Below are 21,732 nucleotides of genomic sequence, written 5' to 3'. Positions count from 1 at the left end.
CACTTCATCAATGCTATTTTACAAATCATGGTATAATGGCATGCCTTGTTTCTCAGTTCAGCACCACAACTGGGTCATGCAAGGCTACAGTTCTATGCATAGTTAAGATGTGCCTGAGTCTCATTGAAGTCAGAACTAGGATTCAGCCCTAGAATGAAAGCAATATATCTTTTTCTTGTTGTTCAGTCGTGTCCGACTCTTCATGACCCCATGGACCAGAGCACGGCAGGCACGCCTATCCTCCACTGCCTCCCGCAGTTTGGCCAAACTCATGATAGTCGCTTCGAGAACACTGTCCAACCATCTCATCCTCTGTCGTCCCCTTCTCCTTGTGCCCTCCATCTTTCCCAACATCAGGGTCTTTTCTAGGGAGTCTTCTCTACACATGAGGTGGCCAAAGTACTGGAGCCTCAACTTCAGGATCTGTCCTTTCAGTGAGCACTCAGGGCTGATTTCTTTAAGGATGGATAAGTTTGATCTTTTTGCAGTCCATGGGACTCTCAAGAGTCTCCTCCAGCACCATATATCTAGGCATGTCCAATGGGCCCTTTCATCATTACACAGATCTGGGATTGGAGATTAGATCCTTTGGGCCAGATAACTTAGTTTCTTCTGATAGGATTGAGCCTCAACATCTCTCTTCTTAGGCAACCAAGCCTCTGGGACTTGTAACTGCATGCAAGATTGCAGCTTTAGTGCAGGAAGTATTTGGGTATGCCCTGAAGGTGCAATGTCGACTTAAATATAATTCAGCGCATTGGAAGCACAATGCTAGCAATTAAATTTTAGTACAACTTTTAAATCTCAGCACTACCGCTTCTAAACATCTGCCTCCAATGAGCATCTCCAAACTTGAATTTTCTAATTAAACACAGAGTAAAACAAAATAAAACAAAAACAAGAAGAAGGTTGCAGGTTGCCTCTGCAGCAGCACGAGGCCATTCAGCCTGTGATTGATAACTGCAGCGTGGTACACCACAGCTTTGGTGCTCTCAGCAAGGTACTACGGCTTTCATGTGTGAAATCATTTCTCCGCAACACACTTGTTTTGCTTTAGACTACCGTCATTCTTTATTGGTCTCGGGTGCTTAATTTAGCCTTCAACTGTATGAGCCACCGTGGCTTCGAAACTTCTCCAGAATCACACCATTTGCTTATAGGTGCATTTGCAGAAAAAGACAATTCTGTACACATTCCTCCTACCACAAACAAGCGAATAAAAACCACAGCCCTACTTGCCATTTGCGAAGAGTGTGTGATAATTAAGAGAAGGGCTTTATACCCTACGGCATTGGCCGTATGTCACCAAGGAAGCTGTTGAGACCAAATTTTGTGATATGTGTGTGTGTGTGCACTTGCTCAGGGCAGCAAATATGAGGAGGCGGTGGCAAGGCCCCAGTTTTCCCTACTGTAAATGTGTCTCTTACTGGAAGTTCCCTTCCCACACAACAGGAAGGTGCAGAAGCCTTGTGATATTCAGCACCATGCTGTGAGTTTGCCCCAGTCACTCTCTTTCTCCCGGCTCAACCTTGCCTCTGCATCAGAGTCACCTGGACTCCCTTGAAGGAATCCTCAATGCCCGTCTGAACTCCAGAGCAGGACAAACTCTGGACCAGAGAGAGGAAAGGAGAGGGGGAGCATTTTGTGCCCTGGCTGGGAGTGTGGCCTGTTGGTTGGTCTCCTTTGGGCAAATTGCTTTGGGATAGTGTGCTGGAGAAAACAGTGCTGGCCTCTGTAGGCACCCTTTCGCCCTCGCCACTTGGGTGATATGCATTCTAGCCAAATGCCAGGTTTCCATTTACAGTTAAGGAACAGCAACCATCCCTAAAGCTACACTTTGTTGTTGTTGTTGTTGTTCAGTCGTTCAGTCGTGTCCGACTCTTCGTGACCCCGTGGACCAGAGCACGCCAGGCACGCCTATCCTTCACTGCCTCTCGCAGTTTGGCCAAACTCATGTTGGTAGCTTCGAGAACACTGTCCAGCCATCTCCTCCTCTGTCGTCCCCTTCTCCTTGTGCCCTCCATCTTTCCCAACATCAAGGTCTTTTCCAGGGAGTCTTCACTTCTCATGAGGTGGCCAAAGTACTGGAGCCTCAACTTCAGGATCTGTCCTTCTAGTGAGCACTCAGGGCTGATTTCTCTAAGGATGGATAAGTTTGATCTTTTTGCAGTCCATGGGACTCTCAAGTCTCCTCCAGCACCATATCCGAACTGAATTCGCCCATTCCTGTCCATTTTAGTTCACTAATGCCTAGGATGTCAATGTTTATTCTTGCCATCTCATTTTTTACCACATCCAGCTTACCAAGGTTCATGGTTCTTACATTCCAGGTTCCTATGCAGTACTTTTCTTTACAGCATTGGACTTTCCTTTCACTTCCAGGCATATCCGCAACTGAGCGTCCTTTCGGCTTTGGCCCAGCCGCTTCATCAGCTCTGGATCTACTTGTATTTGTCCTCCGCTTTTCCCTAGTAGCATGTTGGATGCCTTCCGACCTGAGGGGCTCATCTTCCAGCGTCATATCTTTTATATGCCTGTTGTCTTTGTCCATGGAGTTTTCTTGGCAGGGATACTGGAGCGGCTTGCCAGTTCCTTCTCCAGGTGGATCACGTTTGGTCCAAACTCTCCACTATGACCTGTCCATCGCTTCCCTGAGTAATTCAAGCCCCTTCACCACGACAAGGCAGTGATCCATGAAGGGGAAAAGCTACACTAATCACACACAAATATTAATTCCAGCAATACCATGAGGTCCAAAATTGTTCCTTGGAGACAGTGCCACCCAGTCATTTGGACCAGACCTTAAAATGGTTCCAAAGTTGCCCTAGTATCCTGCAACCATGAGTTGAGATCCCAGACTCTACAAAGCCAGCTAGCTGTTGCTCCATCAGTAACTGACCTGGCCTGACGCGACAGTGTTAGCACAATCCTACCATGTTGAGTTTACTCAGGCAGCTAGTGTGAATACAAATCAACCTCGAAGACAACGTTGTCTGTACATTCGTTTAGATCGGTAAGCATTTGTGCAAAATGACTAACTCAATATCAATCAGTTTTGTAAAATCTATTAAGCCTTTTTTCATATCGGATCAGATTGAGAACCTGGAGGGCAGCCAACCATCAGGTGATAATGCAGTGAAAAGGAAGCATTTCAGTGGCAATGGGCAGGTATGTAACCACTCCTTCCCCTCCCTCTTTCTGTAACCTTGTCACATAATCCAAATTTGAGTAACAAAGCTCATTCTCTGCCATGTTAACTCTCTGCAGCATCTGTCACTGCTATGAATGGTTGATCATAAGTACCTCGGTAGTCATCTCAGTGCTATTAAGCAGATGGCAGTGCTAAACCCAAATGATGTAGTACATCTCCCCGGTGGACTTTGTTTCCATAGTCTACCATTATCCCACAATTCCTCTGTGATAAATCTTATGTATTCTGGAGAACATTAAATAGTGAGCAGACATAGGCAATTGATTTATTAGCAGCAGTCTGCATTTGCCCCGTTGCCAGTCTTTGCAAACACTTGTGTGGAAAACGTGGGAAGCCCTCAAGGCACATAGTCCGCTGGCCTCGTTTTGTGTAATGTAATGTTTCTAAACAGATTTCACGTTTCAGCACAATTTGTCTTTGCAAGGTGCTAAATTGCAGGCATATATACAAAGAGACCCAGACTTTCCATTTGGTTCTAGGAGGGATTTTGTGATTACATTGCTCTAGTACGGTTACTAGACCAACTGAAGAACAGAATTCTTGTGACTCTAAATCTGAGTAACATTACTGGGATCAAGGAGTATTACGGTGTCCCAATAAATATACCGTACTGAGCACAGGGAAGTGAACAAAGCCAGCATAAAGGCATTTGGGATGCGTGCATCAACACGGGGACGAGGCTAGGGTTTACAGGGCGTTTAAACTTCTCTAGTTCAATGGCCAGCTAAATTTTGCAGAAAACCAAGTCACCCATCTATATACAACAGTTTAAGATGAGACTTGCTCAACCCATCACACAAAACCTAACTGCCAATCGCTCATACAGCCATCTGGCCGTTTTGCTTTTCTTAACCTGGTATTGAAAACATAGCTTTCGACAGTCTGGAAATCAAACAGCTTGTCCCAAATCACCAGAGAGCAATATAAACAAGTGCCTGGTAGTGTACAGCCTTCGAAATCTACACCAATATTGTTGTTCTCTCCTCTTTCATTGTGGCACACTGGACTGGCTTAGCACCGGCTTGTCTCATTAAACATGTGTAAATTGTTGCGGCTAATTTCCACTGAACGTTATCCCTCAACATTAAAGGGTTACGTCATCTTTCTCACTTTAGTCAATGGAGCTGAGTGACTACAGCCAGCACAAATCACAGCAGGCCCAATCTGCATTCTAATCAGCTGCCAAAAGTAATTCCTTTAGAAGTCCACTACATTGCCATGAGTTATGTTGCTGGGAATCTACTTCCTTAGGGCCAGTGAAAAGGAATACCGATAGCTAGACTGCAGGAATCCAAAATGATGCTTACTTTTCAAGCCATCCCAATCCAACCAAATGTGGGATCTCCGTAGCTAAAAATACACAATGGATTTTTAACAAAAGAATCTTTCAGCTGAGTTGTACAAGGAAGCGTGTGATAAACTTCTCAGTGAAAATCCAGAGACTACCCCGAATTTAACAGCTATCCATTAGCACAAAAGCTATGCAAGGTTGAAGATCCGCGTATAATAAGGTATCACATCTATTTATTTAGTTCACTCTAAAATAGTATAAAACTTTTGCTTTTGCTGAAAATAAACCGCATGAGGGCTGATGTAGTTACGTAATAGGGTGTCTGCTATCACATTTCTGTCCAAAGGTATGGTCACTAGTGGCTGTGGGGATGGGGGCTCCCACCTGACATCCAGTCACCTGCACCACTCCTGCATGCCGCAACAGAGAGAGAGGTGAGGCAGGGGCAAGCCTGACATGGGGCAAATGCACTTGTGAGAGCTCTGAATTGGCTCCATTGGTGCCTTTTCATCTTGCTGACTTCCCTGCCGCCTTGCCCCTCCCAGTGTGCATCGGTGCTGTGGGCAAACAGAGGTCAAGTGAGTGCCACGCACCCTCACCCCCCCCCGCGGCCATCTGCTCTTCAATATGCTCTGCTCATATCAACCTGTGGTAGAGGTATGTTGGAAGTGGAGTATTTGCTTCTGTTGCGCATTACACCTAACCCTGTCAAAAACAAATGGCAATCAAGACCATGCAGAGGTGGGCAGAATGTGACCTAGGGAGGAATCACTTCATCTCATGGAGGTATCACAGCATCTGTCAGGAAACCGTCAGAGCCCAGCAGGGTGGTGGAAGGGCTCTGCAAGGCTAAAGGTTCCCAACACCACCGGAGCAGCAGGGAGACATCCTGCGGGAGCGACAGGCAGGAAGAGAGCGCCGTGGGGAAGGGGCTGTGGAATGCTCCAGGTTCCCAACACTGACCAAGCGGCTCAGTGGAGGAGGGGGCAACGGCAGTTCCGTTGCCCCAATTGCGTAGAGGGGTGAAACACAGGGATGAGGAGACTTGGGGTGCTCAAGTTCTTTTGTTGGGGGTGCTCTCGAAAAGCGCCACTTCCAGGATCTGAGAGCGACTAAGACGGTCACAGACTTTTGAGCTCTGCAATGTATATAGTTGTACAATAAATCCTGTAAATAAGAGGATCCGGAGTCAGGACTCTTTACTCGTGAGAAGCCACTACAGAAACCTTACAGCATCTCTTGTGTGGAAAAGGATCTAGATTCAGTTCTTCACATCTCCTGCTGAAAGGGCCAGGTAGCAGGTGAGAGGGATGGACAGATCAGCTGATTTCCACTTCATTTCAGTTTTGCATGTGTTGGCATGGAAAGGGGGGACCCATAAATATTCACATTGTGTGCATCTTTCTAAAAAATAAGTTTTTTTTAATGCTTTCAGATGCATCCCCCCCATTAAAATGTAAACATTTTTTGAGCTTGAACTGCACCATAAAATTATGAGAACTGTGTAGTTAGTCCAGCTAACAACTGCATTCCAATCAGTGTTTAAGTGTGGGGACTACAAATTGGATCTGTTTGCTTTAAAATGTGGGCCAAATAAAATTCTCCTCCATCCGTAGCTGCCGAAGGGGAAGACATGAAATCCTGAACATCCACTGTCAGTGGCAGCAGACATTATTAGGCTATGATATAGTACTGAATGGACAGTCTTGAGTGGCTTAAACAGCTGTTCCACTCCTACACCAGGGATGTATCTTCTGCCCGTTATCAAAGCTGGGTATTTCAAGACCAATCCTAAATCAAAACCACTTACCGCAGTAATATGTGGTGACTCATGCAACCATTCTAAATGAATTAAGCCATCTTCCTTACCTTTGTGCTGAAGTACTATAGCTGTTATCATAGGAATCGTAGCTCTGTTCATCGTATGAAGTGCCATATCCATCGTCATAGTCCTGGGAAAACAATTTCAATACAAAGGCGGCATTACAATTCAAGGAACCACTACGGAACTAAAAGCGCCATCTATTTTTTCCCCAATCAAAATGACATCTCCAGGAATATACCGTACATTTACTGAAGGTGTTCTGGACCTTAGTTAAATAGGCCCTGAGCACAAGTAGGTCCACAACTGGTTCTGTGTACCAGAGTCATCTCTGGACTTCTGTTTCTTTAACAGCAATCCATCATGCAACATGGTAAATAGATAAGTTGGTGGCATGAATTTCCATTCCAAGAAAAAGACAACATGAACTTGTCCGGGCAAGCCAAATAGCTCTTTGGCTCAACAATGGAAGGCTCTTGAGAAGATAGTGGACCACAAACTTTCTCACCATGGGCAACCCTCCTGTTTAATCTGGTGAGTAATCAGTGTTTCAGTCCAGCAAGAAACAGGGCGTTGCCACACACTGTCCACCTCTTCCTCTTCCTCCCACCCTGGAAACCATGAGAGAAATAATCCTTGGCCATGGCACCTGCTCCCCGTTCAAGATCCTATGCATGTTCTCTCCCAACCCTGTAACCCTGAAGAGGTCCACATGTGCTGCAGGAACATGTGACTGGACCTCTGCTTCCTGTCTTAGCAAAGCCAACAACAGGGTAGAACAAGAGCTGGCACCCCTAGTGGTGTTGGGGGTGCATATTCTGCCCCAGTAAATGAGAAGTGTGCAAGGACTTTTCTCTATCCCACTGGCATTCTTATCTGACCGGTGGGATGCTGAAGACACGTACTTACTGCTCTCCCTGAAAACACCTTTTAATGGGGACATTGAAGTCACTGTAGCTGATCTCAGTCAAGAGCAGTGAAGTGTCCTGCTCAATCCTTTAGAGGAAAGGGCCAAACTGAGGTGGTTACACTAAACTTTGGGGTTGGGGATTATCAGAGGATTTACTGCAAGAACAGTAAGTAACCATCTCTATAAGAGGGTGATTTAACTTAATGGTATTCTTGAACACAGCATCAAAACAGAATGTAAGAAACTCATCTCTCACGTTATCTTGCAACTCACAGACTCCCTTTAAACAGCAATCAAGCAGAGCTCAAGGATGCTTTCAAGTTTGCCCTTAATTAGATTTGACATCTTCCTGTTAATGTTTTTTATGTTTGAGGTTTCAAGTGCAGCACGTTTATTCCTATTTGGCCAGTTCTGCATATAAATTGATATACTTTGATTTTTTTTTAATGTATCCCAGAGATATGAATCTGAGGAGAAATTAGACCCGCCATTGGGTTTCTGAAATGCAAAACCACCTGCAGTCCTAGAGAATTATGTCTGGTTAGGTGTTTGTGTTGGAAGAAGGGAGAGCGAAGTCCGCCGTATAACTCTGTTGCTGTGATGCCTTAGAGAAACTGAAGCGAAAATGTTTGGCTGTGTTACGAATGGTCACCTAACAGCAGTGAAGCTGGAATTCTGTGTTTATGGAGTACCACACTGGTTCCCTCCTATCCTGCTGCTGCTCTCAAGAGGAAATTTCTTTCTGTTTTTAGCTGAGTTAGTGGAGCTATGGGGAAAACAGGTTTTCAGGTTCCTTAGAAAGCCTCCTGTGGGACGGCCACTTCACACATTCCATTTTTAAACATACACTTAATGTAAAGTGTGATGGTGATAAGCAGGTGCTGAGAAATGCATTACGCCACTGTATACAGGAAACCCAGGTTTAATGCTGCAAGATGTGTAACAACAGCCCTGGAAATTGCACGTTAGCAACCCCTAACGACTGCCTGGGCTTGCAGAAGTGAAGGGAAGCATACTTGGGCTTCTGCCACCGGGCTAGGGGACCTAAGGCCACTTGAGGGCTACTTCCCCATTGTTGCAAGAAGAATGTCATGACCAGAGGAAGTCCGGCATGATCCCATCTGTTGGTCAGAGGAGCAGGGAATTGGCTTTCCTCTTCCCTGCTAGAAAGAACGCTATCCCTACGCTTGCTTTCTACTTCCTTACCCTGTTGCATTTGCATCATGTCTAGTTGACTGTGTACGTTTGGCCTCTGTGCAGCACTCAGAAAATGTTAGCCACTTTGTATGTGATAAATATAGATAGCAACCACCACCACCACCCATGTGTCTCAGCTGATGGAGAGCTATAAACAGAAGAAACCAGCCCTCCAATCAGAATATGTGGTGGTCGGCTCCTTTCTCTTATTAACTACAACTAGAAGAAGAAGAGTTTGGATTTGATATCCTGCTTTTCACTACCCAAAGGAGTCTCAAAGCGGCTAACATTCTCCTTTCCCTTCCTCCCCCACAACAAACACTCTGTGAGGTGAGTGGGGCTGAGAGACTTCAAAGAAGTGTGACTAGCCCAAGGCCACCCAGCAGCTGCATGTGGAGGAGTGGAGACACGAACCCAGTTCCCCAGATTACGAGTCTACCACTCTTAACCACTACACCACACTGGTGACCCATGTTCCTGTTGCATAGATGCTCAGGTTTCTATGAGTCATCAGACCAGGTTCCCACCAACTACCGGAGAGCTGAACTGGCCTGAACAGATCTACTTGAGGACCAGAACACCATTGCTGCATTTTTTCTATAGTGTCCATATATATATATATATCTTTGCTACATTGGATCCTCATTAGCTACTGTAAAATAATCATATCTATTGTAATAATTAATCATGCTTTCTTATTAGTCAATTTACTTCTGTAAACTACAGGTGGCTGTGGCATTTTCTAATAGGAGCCATTCCTGGAACTGCCCACCATTTTAATTTGCCCCAAATGCAATGCCTATGCTTGTTTCCCATTCAAAAATGATTCCATACACTGGAGGGGGGAACCAACCCCCCCCCCCCCCAAAAAAAGCTGTGCTGGGGCCCGACAAGGAGGGTGGTAACAGGATCTGTGTGTGTCATTGTTTTGCAAAGGCTCTCTTGTGTCAGGTGATTTCCTTTATGCATCTAAGAAAGTCTTAATTTGGCTAATAACGAAGTGAGGTATATGCTCAGTCTTAATGTTCAGTCCTAACAGGTTTGTTTTCCAACAGATGTTGCTAACGGTGAGGCAGAGTGTGCCATGGGAGCACTTTGTAAAAAATGGATCCAATGAGAAACAGTTGGTTTGAGCATCATTAATAAACATCCAAATATATTCATCGATCACCTTGAGACAGTATGTTAAGGCAGGTTAGATTTATGGTATGGGGATATATCTTGAAAACCACTTCCCTGCGGAGAACAGCCATGGGCTTCCCTGAAACATCATGCTTCCCCAAAGTCTTCTAGCAGAGTAGGTAAGGGGGTTACTACGATATAATCCCATGGAAAAGTTGCCCCTAACAAACTTCTTAGGGAAGGGGAACTACTAAGAGGACCCCTTCCGCTGACTGTAACATCCAAGGGGGTCTGGAAGGAAAGAAGTTGTCTTTCAGATATTTAGCCATTTAGAATCATAGAGTTGGAAGAGACCACAAGGGCCATCCAGTCCAACCCCCTGCAAAGCAGGAAACACCATCAAAGCATTCCTGACAGATGGCTGTCAAGCCTCCACTTAAAGACCTCCAAAAAAGGAGACTAAACCACACTCCTTGGCAGCAAATTCCACTGTCAAACAGCTCTTACTGTCAGGAAGTTCTTCCTAATGTTTAGGTGGAATCTTCTTTCTTCTACTTTGAATCCATTGCCCTGTGTCCGCTTCTCTGGAGCAGCAGGAAACAATTTAGGGCTTTAAACCTCAATGTGAGCACCTTGAATTGGGCCAGGAAACGGAAACGGAGACCAGTTAGATGGACCAAGGGTCTATTTCAGTATAGGACAACTTCCTGCAGTTTAAGGTGGGTTCTACTTACGTATTCTCCATAGGTATCTTGTGCTGGAGGAGGAGGAAGGGGTCGGTAGCCTGCAGACGGTGGAACCCCTCTTGCTCTGGGAGTTAGAAGACCCCGGCCACGAGTGATGGGACCTCTGCCAGGGGGTATTCCTCTGGGTGCGGGTGCCCCTCTTGGGATGCCTGCAGGTGGGGGTGGCACACCTCCGCGAGTTCTAAGAACAAGAGAGTAACTCATATTAAAATGGCACATTCCAATTCTTCCCCATCATAAAACACAAAAACATTAAGTGACTATCATAACCAGACAAAGCCCCCTAAACTGGGAGCCAGCTTAAAGAGCTTTTCTGGCGATGAAATTTAAAGCAGGAAACAAGAGTAAATTCAATACTTATGTGAAAGGAGAAATAAATGAATGGTGCTAAGTGGGCAAGCTTGTGCCCATGTTGCAATCAAGTGAAGGTGCCACTAGGGATATGGTAAATAGGTCTGCTTTTAGGTAGCCGATGCCTCTGTTTGAGAATTGCTCATCATCATGAAGTTCTCCGTAGGCTGTTTCCAGAGACTTGGGTACATCCTGTAGCTAGGATGGGCACATTCTGTAGCTTCCTCCCCCCGTGAATCCTACTAGCCAGCAATGAAGTAAAGTATGCCCGCAAGTTACATGGAGGTTACGTTCCGGGGACTGCGCCTAAAACCAAAATCGTGTAGTCAAGACTCATTGGGTTCAATGGTGGGTGGGACTGCCAAAGTCATTTCCCCCAAAACCCTGCCTTTTTAATTTTTGCCACGTGCGCAAATCTGGATGCAAGTTGAATGCACAAGTTGAATGCACAACAGCTGAATGCACGTAAGTTATGGGCTTACTGTAGCAGCAGAGATCCCCCTTTCCATGCCATGCATGGAACAGAAGTCACAGTCATTGTTTTTGGTTTCTGCAATGTGTACACCCACCCACAAAAACACACTTAGGTGTGATGTGCATGCCCACAGGGAAATTATGTATTATTTTTCCACACAAAGTTTCTTCCCACTTAGGAATTCAAAATGCAAACGAAGGGTAGTACATATATTCAGATACAGAACAGACATTCCTCCAACAGGGAAGCCACACAAGTGGTGACCTGTGAAACTGCTCAACAAGCAAGACACGGATAGATTTAATGGCAGGGAGCCAACCTTCATGTTCTTTCCTTGTCTTCAATTGCTTGTTCTCGTTCCTCCCACTACAGAGTATATTCAGTCACACCCAAGTATCTGCTATGTGTTCTAATTCAAACCAGCATAATATTAAGGGTGTTTGTGGGAGGGGGAGTTAATTGGTTTTTTTTGGGGGGGGGAGGGTTTATGATGTATTTTGTGTTCTCATTTTGTGTTTTTTTGTTGTGAACCTCCCTGAAATCTTCGGATGAAGGTCGGTATACAAATAAATAAACAACAGCAGCAATTATGTTAAGTCAGCCAGAGGTACTCATCTGTATGGCCATTTCCCCCGTTTTGACTGCTAACCTCATTTGTAAAACAGACGCAAGTGTCCAGCAGATAAATCGGCCACTTTATAATGCTGCTGCTTGGAATTAATATGCAAATACGCCAGTGATGGGCTCGTGAAATGTCCCCCTAATCTCAATAAGCAATCATCATCAAAACCCCTTTTGGGGAGTTGAAAGCCTCCAGCTTCATCAGCCCTCAAGCATGCAACGTACATCAATATGAATACAAGATGTTTCGCAGATTTCAAATAATGTTTTATGTGTGTGCCACTTGCAACCATATGGTTCCCTCTCTTGAGCGCAATGGTACAGATGACCAAGAGTTAATTTTAATTCTAGTTTGAGATTTAAGCATTTCCACCTTATCGAGCGTGTTTCTGAAGGAGAATGTTGGAACAGCAGATCAGCAGCAGTTGTGGTTACCTTCTTTTAACTTTTGACAGGTTCAAACCCCCTGAACATCATTATGACACCAGGAGAACTGCAGGTAGATGGATTGGCCTACGGAGGGGCTGAAGGAGATCCAGTTCCCTATCCTTGCATCAATCTAGACAATGGCATTGGCCAGAGGACTACTTCACTATATCACAAATGCCACTTCTCCATGAGCAACAACCAGATATTAAAAAATAGCATGCATGAGGATTTGAACCTTGTGTGTGAAAATGCCCTGGTTTGCTGGTCTATAGCACACTCTGCTCTTTGCTCAGCTTCTTAGATGGCTCTAACTCTAATAGGTGTAGACAACTTTAGGAACCAATCCAATTTGTTTCAACCACTTCAGCTGACTGGATCAATTGCTGATGCCTCTTTCATTCCCCCTCCTATTTTCTCCCTCGTTATCCTTTAACCAGAAAGAAAATCTGCCCTTTTTGTTTTTGGTTGTAAATAAATGCAGCAGGGACGAACGGACGGACCCCAAACCGAACTGAACCTAAACAATTTGCCCTAATTAATATGCGCATCAGCATTATCTGTTCTATTTTTATATTGTTTTCTTTGATGTTCAAATCCAACTTCCAGTTACCTGTAATCTTACATTTTGTTCAAGGTTTCTGATGCATGCTTATGCAAGTTATGATACAGCTGTTCAAAATTTCCTTCGTTTTGGATGCATTCCAGAAAGATTCACAGGGCCAGTATGGAGTCTTGTTATCATTGTTATTATATTCTGCAAATTCGCCACTCTCTTCCCAAACAAAACAAAACAAGTTCCTAGATCTCACAGTGACAAAAAGAAAGATGAAGTGGACCTGGCGAAGGCTCGGATGGCTGAAATGACATGGTCAGGATTTTGTATAGCATCTGTGGCATAATTCCCTCCTCCACATTCTAAATTTTCACAGACATACAATTTTGAGGGTGGGGGAATATCTATATAGATTTAGCATCCTCTGCAGTCTGGTGTTCCACTGCCTTGAACATTTAAGCTTTCCTTTACGCAACAGCATTGGCCTCCAGCTGCACATACTAAAATCCTGCGACGTTAACATCTGTGATATTATCCTTTCACTCCTGTGAATGCATCAGGATTACAAAAAAACAACAACAGCAACCTAACATTCATTTTATGTTCTACTTATTACTACCGATCACTGCTTGCATAACTATCAAAACCGAGATAAACAAATAGGTACTCCTGACAATTCACGTGTGTGTGTGTGTGTGTGTGTGTGTGTGTGTGTATTGTTTGGACACAGAGGAAAAATCAGACAACCTCCCCAACATCTTTGAAATGGTGAAATGAGAGGGGCCCAGCCGCTGCCCTGAGGATCTTTGGGAAGGGAAGGAAGCTCCACTTCCTTGGCAACAGCTTCAGGACTGAAGTGGAGAGGAGAAAGCTCACTCACTCTTTTTGTAGTTTTGGGTGTCATCACGGGGCTTTGGGCCTAGCAAAATGGAGGCAAGCGGCAGGTTACTTGTTTATGTTTGCCTACCCAAACGCCCAGAACTGACTGGCTGAGAGCAGTTGGCCATACACATGGGGCCTTGCTCCACCATTCTTTTCCTGCAAGGGTAAAGGGTCTTCTTCATTGTTATAGACCCTGACCTAACCCTGCTCTCCCTCGTTTAGGCTCAAGGGACATACAACCACAGACAAACCACTTGACCAACATATTTTGACATCAATGTACCATTAAAAAGGCATTTGTAATGCTTCTGAGTGACCTTTATCATGCAGTGATGCAGCTAGAGTGCTCAACTTGCACTAGAGGCCTAATCATCCCTCTGGTTTTTTTTGGAGTGCAAGTAATACAAGTCCCAGCCAAAACAGCTGGCTGGAGCTGATGTGAGTTGTGGTCCAGGGTACCAGATCAGGGTCACCAGGCTGGCAAAGGCTGCAAGTACGCAAGCAGGGTGTTTCTGGCCCCACAAACTTTAAGTGAATGTTGGCACCTTGCAAAAGTGGCTTGGGTCAATGAGAGAGCTCTTGACGCTCTCTCGAGTTTGTGACTCATTTGACGTCCCCCGAGGCTCTTGTATTGTTTTTCCTAGGTGCTCTTGGAACTTTTGTCTGCGTTCAAGTTTGCTGTCAGGGTTGCCAGGCAAGCTGTGCCCCATCTGTTCAGGGCGGTCCTTTGTTCTGAAGACTGTGTTTTCAAGAACCAAGCTGAACAACAGGATGAGGTCACAGAGCCTGGCTGATTTGTAGCAGCAGCAGCAACAACAAAGGTGTCCATGAACCCCTGAAGACATGCAAATCTATCTGCTTCGCATTCAGGTCCCAGATTCAATCTCTAGCATTTCCACGCAGGGGTGGGAAGGCCTCCTGCGTGAAACCCCCGAGAGCTGCTATCAGTCACGGTAAACGATACTGAACTAGATGGAACAACGGTCTGACACTCGGGCAGCTTCCTATATGCCTGCTGTTCAGGCTGGTGTGAACAAAAAGGGATCGTAAAGAACTCCAAAATGGTCTCTCCAAACTGGGTGAACGAAATGGTAACGTGAATCAGTGCAAGCAAGCATAAAGTGATGGGCACTGGGATTAAAAATAAATAAATGCCCAAGTTCCCTTCTGTGATGGTTCCTGGTTCCTGTAGCTCTAAAATGGATTGAGGGGACTAGGATTCATGGCCTGCTGATTTATAAGAATGCAAGGGAGCATGGTGATTTTATGAAGCAGCTGTCAAGTGGCCCAATACCACACTCTCTATCAATCAAATCCTCAAACGATGCCCTAAGGCAGTGGTGGCGAACCTTTTAGAGACCGAGTGCCCAAACTGCAACCCAAAACCCAATGATTTATCACAAGTGCCAATCCGGGGGATAATGGGGGAGAGCTGTTGAGCTTTTTTTGGGAGGAGTTGTTGAACTTATATCTCAGTGGTGGCGAACCTTTTAGAGACCGAGTGCCCAAACTGCAACCCAAAACCCAATGATTTATCACAAGTGCCAATCCGGGGGATAATGGGGGAGAGCTGTTGAGCTTTTTTTGGGAGGAGTTGTTGAACTTATATCTGCACTTTATGTATAATATTTTCAAAATAAATAGTTGCCTTTCTTAAATTACTGATTTACTAAAATTCAAGAAAACACAAATTGCCTCCAGAAAATGTAGAATTATATACATGTTACTTAAGAGGCAATTCAAAGGCTTGAATAACTTTCGGAAACTTTGGAGAGGTTTTAAAAAGTGGTCTTTGCTCTCTGCCCTAGTGCTGAAAGGAAGAATCCTATATTTGCATTATTGGGTGGTTGCGGGGGAGTGAGGAATATGGTCTTGTGGAACCACTGCTGTTTCTTGTGTGTTACCAAGAAAGGAGGGATTAAACGAAGGCTTACACAGTCACAACAGCAACCTGGTTGGGCGCTTGGCTGAGCAGCAGAAAAAGGGGAGTTCAAACCCCACCAAGCCTGGAGGGGGAAAGCGCCACCGCTCACCACCTGCAGGGAGTTTCGCAACAGGAACCAAAGGAAAGTGACTGCTGGGACTCAAGCCACCACCTGGCTTGTCGTCGTTGCTTTAGAGTACTTTCCGGGTGGAAAGACAGGAGGGCTTATCACCTTCCTGAAGCATAGGCTGCTTAGTGCTGCCCCAGGAAAGGTTTGCTCGGGAGGAGGTGAGCTGCGCGGAATTGAAGCGCGCGTGCGCTTCCATGCCTCGCGCAGCGCAACCCTGCGCAACTTTGTGCAGAAACATCCCCAGAGAAACGAGTGAAAGCACCGCCGGGCACTTTGAAGGCGCCTTTTCCACTCTCCCCGCCCTGTTGGCTGCTTCGTTTTCCTCCGGGGGCGAGAGAGGGGCGCAGCCACCCCACACACTCTCATCTCAGGTTCCACCTTCTCGGGAAAGGAACAACTGGCCCCTTTTCTCTCCCTCTTCCCTACACAAAACTTTGTCTCCCAGCAACTGTGCGGGCAGCGTCACTTTCTCTCCCTGCAAGCCAGCCCTCGGTGGGCGGGAAAAGAAGAGGGCTCGCTCTGTGTCTTTGCAGGCTGCTCCGCGCGGGGACCAGCCACAAAACGAGCGTCCTATTGCAGCAGCAGCCAACCAGCTGGTTGGCGGGCGCGAAACTCTGGGGAGCGTTTCCAGCTCATAGCGGTGTGGGGGGACACCCAACACACACACACTGCCGCTGCGGCTGGCACGCACTATAGGGAACGTTTCCCGCCCGCTGCGGCATTTGGGGGGGGGGGAGAGGCTGTCACCTCTGCAAACCACAAAAAAACGAACCTGATGGGGCGATGGCGCGCGTGCCCACAGAGAGGGCTCTGCGTGCCCGCTTGGGCACGCGTGCCATAGGTTCGCCACCACTGCCCTAAGGGCATTAGTGGGGAATAATAAAAGCAGGGAATATATGAATGGTTCCAAAATGAGAAGCTCAGATTGCCTCACGGAAGTCCAAGTAGCAAGTACATCTATTCATCATACCTAACGAAGGGTTCTGCCAAACTCAAAACACTTGCAAGTGCTGGAAAAATCTCGGTTTTAGATCTATCACCCAAGATGGGTTCCTCAAATATGACATATTCCTCTAGGAATCTATGGTGTTTCTCTCCCCCCCCCCCCAACGCAGCTCCTGCGGTAATAAAACTTAGACCCATTAAAGAATTGTGTCCACCTCCATTCACATCCCTACTGCTAAAATGCAGCAAAGCTCTTCTCAATATAACTACGCTATCTGGGAAAGCATATATAGATGTAGCCATGAACAATAAAGCCAAGACATATAACCCAAATTTTAAAAGGTACCAAAAGTTGAAGAGAAACTAAAACCAATAATGGAAACCTGTTAAGAGAGATTATCTGCCACACATTTCTTACACTAAATTTAAAAGATCTTACAAATTCTAATTTGTTAAAGCAACAGGAAAATAATTAAGTTTCCTCACATATTACCACCACCCCCGAGGTTGCAAAGGCAGCTGAAGTATTAAGAGAACGTTTGTATTATCTAAGGGAAGGTTTTGTGTGTTTGTTGGGGAGGGGAGTATGTTTTAACACTTTTTGATGGCCATGTTTTAAGTCCATGTTTCCCTCAAATTCAACAAATGGAAGATACCCTCCCCCTTCGCTCTGTCCCCGGCCCTAAAATGCAGTATGACTGGATAAGGAATAGGAATATATTACGAGCATGTCAAGTTTTCTCTACCATTTTGGAAACGGTATTAATTGTGCTGCAAAGCTTATACCTCTCACCTCGTAAACAGCTGTTAAGCCTTTGCAAACAGGCAATACACTTTTCAAGGTGAGCATGCTAGGTACACACACACACACACACACTACAGAATCAAACAAAAATCATGCACCATAATGGACACAAGCAAGGAAGTGCTATTGTGCTCAGAGGAATGTATTGAGTCAAACCATTGGTCCATGAGGCTCAGTACGGTCCGCACTGACTGGCAGCAGCCTGGAGACATTCCCTACCTTATCTAACTAGAGATAGGACCAGAGACTTTTCTTTTCAAAGCAGATGCTCTATCACTGAATGAGGGCTGCTTGTGGTTTTTTCATAGGCATCTGATAGACAAGGATGCTAGACGAGATGGGCATTTGATCAAACTTAGCAGAGTGCGTCCTGTCTTCTTACAGAAGAAGAAGAAGAAGAAGAAGAAGAAGAAGAAGAAGAAGAAGAAGAGGAGGAGGAGGAGGAGTTTGGATTTGATATCCCGCTTTTCACTACCCGAAGGAGTCTCAAAGCAGCTCACATTCTCCTTTCCCTTCCTCTCCCCCCCCCCACAACAAACACTCTGTGAGGTGAGTGGGGCTGAGAGACTTCAGAGAAGTGTGACTAGCCCAAGGTCACCCAGCAGCTGCATGTGGAGGAGCGGAGACGCGAACCCGGTTCCCCAGATAACGAGTCTACCGCTCTTAACCACTACACCACACTGGCTCTCAGAGCTACAGCTAATGCGGGTGTCACTGATGCACAAGGTTATGAAAATGGTTGCAAATCACGACTTGACTACGGTTAGCGAAACTCCTTGTGTGATGTAATGCTAATCAACAATAAAGTGTGAAACTGAAAGAGGGGCAGAACATGCTGTGTGAATTGTGCTCCCGATTACGCAGCCATCATTAGGAGAGAAGCATTACGTCTGCCCAAGAGTTCTAAACAAGTTAGCAGAGGAGTATCTCGGAGCCGAGGAGCAGATATAATCAGGCACACAGTGCAGAGAGAGCCCTGCGTTCTCAACAGGTGTTGACGACGCTTCTAATCTCAAATGCCCAATTGCAGCCCTTCCCACTTTATTTCATCATGCAAACCTCTGCATAAACAGTGAGGCTATAGTCTGTTTCTGGGTTCTTGCTGGGAAGCTGGGGTGGGGGTGGGGGTAAGAAAAGGTAGAGAGTTCAGCATAAGAAGTTCCAATAAAGGCAAAGCCAGGAGCTGCATGCATGCTGACTGACGTGTGTTTCGCATGATGAAATGCAACGGGGGAAAGCTGCAATCTTTTGTTTCAGAGAGCCATTTCCGATTAGCAATTTAAACAGAGAAGGTGTTAAAAGAAAACTGGTTTTCCTTCTCCAGTAAGCCAATTTGAATACACACGCACATACACACACGTCCGAGCATACTGAATTTCCAAATTTCTTCCTCTTGCAGAAGCACATGTGCAAAACAAACAAACAAACAAACCCTGATACATCAGGCAAAGAATCATCTGGTCTAGTCCAGCATCAACAATTTTGACAACCCTGACATTCATTTAACGAAGGAAGCCTAAATGCCTTCAATGCAAGATATAGCGCATATATATATAGAGAGAGAGAGCGCAATTTAGAGCAACCTTGTATGGTAGGTGTTATAAGAATTGTAAGGTGTCAAATACAGAATATTCGTAAATGCACACATATCTAAATATACAGACCATGTTTCTGAAATAGTACAGGAGAGCAATCCTGAAGCCATTCTGACTCACCCAACGACCTCAAATATTCCTCTGCAGAATGGGAGGCAAATGGAGAAAACCTTCCCGTTGTCTTTTCCATTACAGTGGTACCTCGGGTTAAGAACTTAATTCATTCTGGAGGTCCGTTCTTAACCTGAAACTGTTCTTAACCCGAGGTACCACTTTAGCTAACGGGGCCTCCCGCCGCCGCCGCGCGATTTCTGTTCTCATCCTGAAGCAAAGTTCTTAACTTGAGGTACTATTTCTGGGTTAGCAGAGTCTGTAACCTGAAGCGTCTGTAACCCAAGGTACCACTGTACAAATCCTGTCTTAAATGTGTATTTGTGTATGAATAGGGTGAGCCTGTGACCTGGATTCAGGAACTAAATTATTAACCATCACAAAATAATAGCCAGGCTGCCCAAGTAATGCAATCAACGACCATTATCAGGGTATCCTGGCAGACAGGATTTCTGCTGTGGACCACCTCCTATGATGTTTGTATAATGACTTTGGGGTGGTCTTTGGCTAAAGAGGTTGGGCAATGTCAAAAGTCTTTAAAAGTTCCTGCACACCTTTGTTCAGGGTCTCTCCCTCCTTGGAAGCAGGGGAGGGAACTCTGTTGCAACAGAAAAAAATAAACATCTTTCTTGCTTTCCAGTCTCCATCCATTTTTCTCTGACCGAACATGGACTTAGGGGACTCAAGAGTCCCATGGGAGTTGGGCAGCAACCTACATCAGTAGTTCCAGTTACAGGTGGGTAGCCATGTTGGTCTGCCATAGTCGAAACAAAACAAAACAAAATTCTTTCCAGTAGCACTTTAGAGACCAACTGAGTTTGTTCTTGGTATGAGCTTTCGTGTGCATGCACACTTCTTCAGATACCAAACATCAGTAGGTTAGCATTATCCCCATGTCATAGAAGGAAAAGACACTGAGTTTCCTAAGGAAATTTTAAAAGGTTGTGGCAAAGCTAAGATTGGAACTCGGATTATTTCAGCTAAAACCTCATGTTCCAATGAGTGACGTCCACACCAGATGGGGCCATACTGAATGGTAAACTAGGGCAGTCACAGACCATGACAAGATGCTGACAGTACACCAGGAGGAGAAGTCAGAATGAAAAAGTCAGCCTGCTTCTTCAGCTTGTGGAGTTGACAATTGTAAGGTCTATGGTAAATTGGGAAGATATCTTAGGTCATATATGGTGCTGGAGGAGACTCTTGAGAGTCCCATGGACTGCAAGAAGATCAAATTCATCCATCCTTAAAGAAATCAGCCTGGAGTGCTCACTGGAAGGACAGATCCTGAAGTTGAGGCTCCAGTACTTTGGCCACCTCATGAGAAGAGAAGACTCCCTAGAAAAGACCCTGATGTTGGAAAAGATGGAGGGCACAAGGAGAAGGGGACAACAGAGGATGAGATGGTTGGACAGTGTTCTTGAAGTGACTAGCATGAGTTTGGCCAAACTGCGGAAGGCAGTGAAGGATAGGCGTGCCTGGCGTGCTCTGGTTCATGGGGTCACGAAGAGTTGGACACGACTGAACCACACACACACACACACACACACACTCGAGGGTTGCGTTTCGAAGCATTAAGGATGCGCATAAACCAGCCCCATCCCTGCCCCCTTTCCATGCCACTTCCAGGTTCACTGCGATGACTGTATGTAAATGAGGAGTTGTCTGCACTATTTATTTACTGCTACTCAAAGTACTGCAGATATGTCTTTTTTAAAGAATCTGAAACTGCCTATACAGAATGTTACTTTGGGCAGCCTTTTTTTGGCATTGTGTGCTGTGCCAATTGGCCACTTTCAAATAAGCATGCTTAAACTCACGGAAATCAATGGGTCTAGGAATTACGGTCCATGGGTGGACATAAAAATGGGTCAGATGAAAGGCCTAAATCCAGCATTCTCTTTCCTATGTGGGCAAACCAGATGTTCCTTTCCTATGGGGTCAACAAGAACACAAGCAGAACGAGAGCATGTTCTCAATGCTGCTCCAGCAAACAATATTCAGGAGCACGATGCCTCTGATCCTGAAGGCAGCATTAAGAATCGGGACCAATAGCCACTAATCCCCTGATCCCCAATGAGTTTGTCTAATCCTGCTTGAAAGGGATCTAAGTTGGCAACCATAGCTATATTTTATGAGAGCGAATTTCATCGTTTATCTGTGTGCCATCTGAAGTTGTTCAAAGTATTACTAGGGGGGCTTCTCTACCTCCATTTTCTGTACACCCTGCATAATACTGTACAACCGAATTGTGTCCTTTCCCCCTAAACAGCCCCAAACATAGTTGCAACCTTCTGTTGTAAAAGATGTTGCTCCGTTTATTCCAGCTGCCCTTTTTCTGCACGTTTTACCAGCTCTGCAGTATCCTTTTTGGAATGCAGCAACAAGAACTAGAGAAACACAAGATTCCAAGTATAGTTGCCCCACAGATTTGTATACAGGCATTGTGACACAGGTAGTTTCTTTTACAATCCCTTTCCTAATGATTCCTGGCACGAACTTTGCATTTCTCACAGCTGTTGCAACCTGGCTTGATATTTCCACCACAAATCCCAAATCTCCTTCAGATGGTCAGTTACCACTAGCCCAGACCCTCCCTCCCTGCACCACTC

At 45.4% G+C, this 21,732-nt stretch overlaps 1 protein-coding gene across 1 annotated transcript in view; it reads right to left on the bottom strand.

The window, feature by feature from the left end:
* The window catches only part of KHDRBS3 (KH RNA binding domain containing, signal transduction associated 3), a 107,310-nt gene that overhangs the window by 17,137 nt on the left and 68,441 nt on the right, over nucleotides 1-21,732 (bottom strand). The window contains 2 exon segments of the mRNA XM_033155892.1: nucleotides 6,372-6,454; nucleotides 10,288-10,480. Of these exon segments, the coding sequence (XP_033011783.1) occupies nucleotides 6,372-6,454; nucleotides 10,288-10,480 (276 nt within the window).

The sequence above is a fragment of the Lacerta agilis genome, chromosome 7 (genome assembly GCF_009819535.1).
Source record: "Lacerta agilis isolate rLacAgi1 chromosome 7, rLacAgi1.pri, whole genome shotgun sequence".
In the NCBI taxonomy this organism is placed as follows: Eukaryota; Metazoa; Chordata; class Lepidosauria; order Squamata; family Lacertidae; genus Lacerta; species Lacerta agilis.
This window is presented reverse-complemented; position numbering and strand designations above follow the sequence as displayed.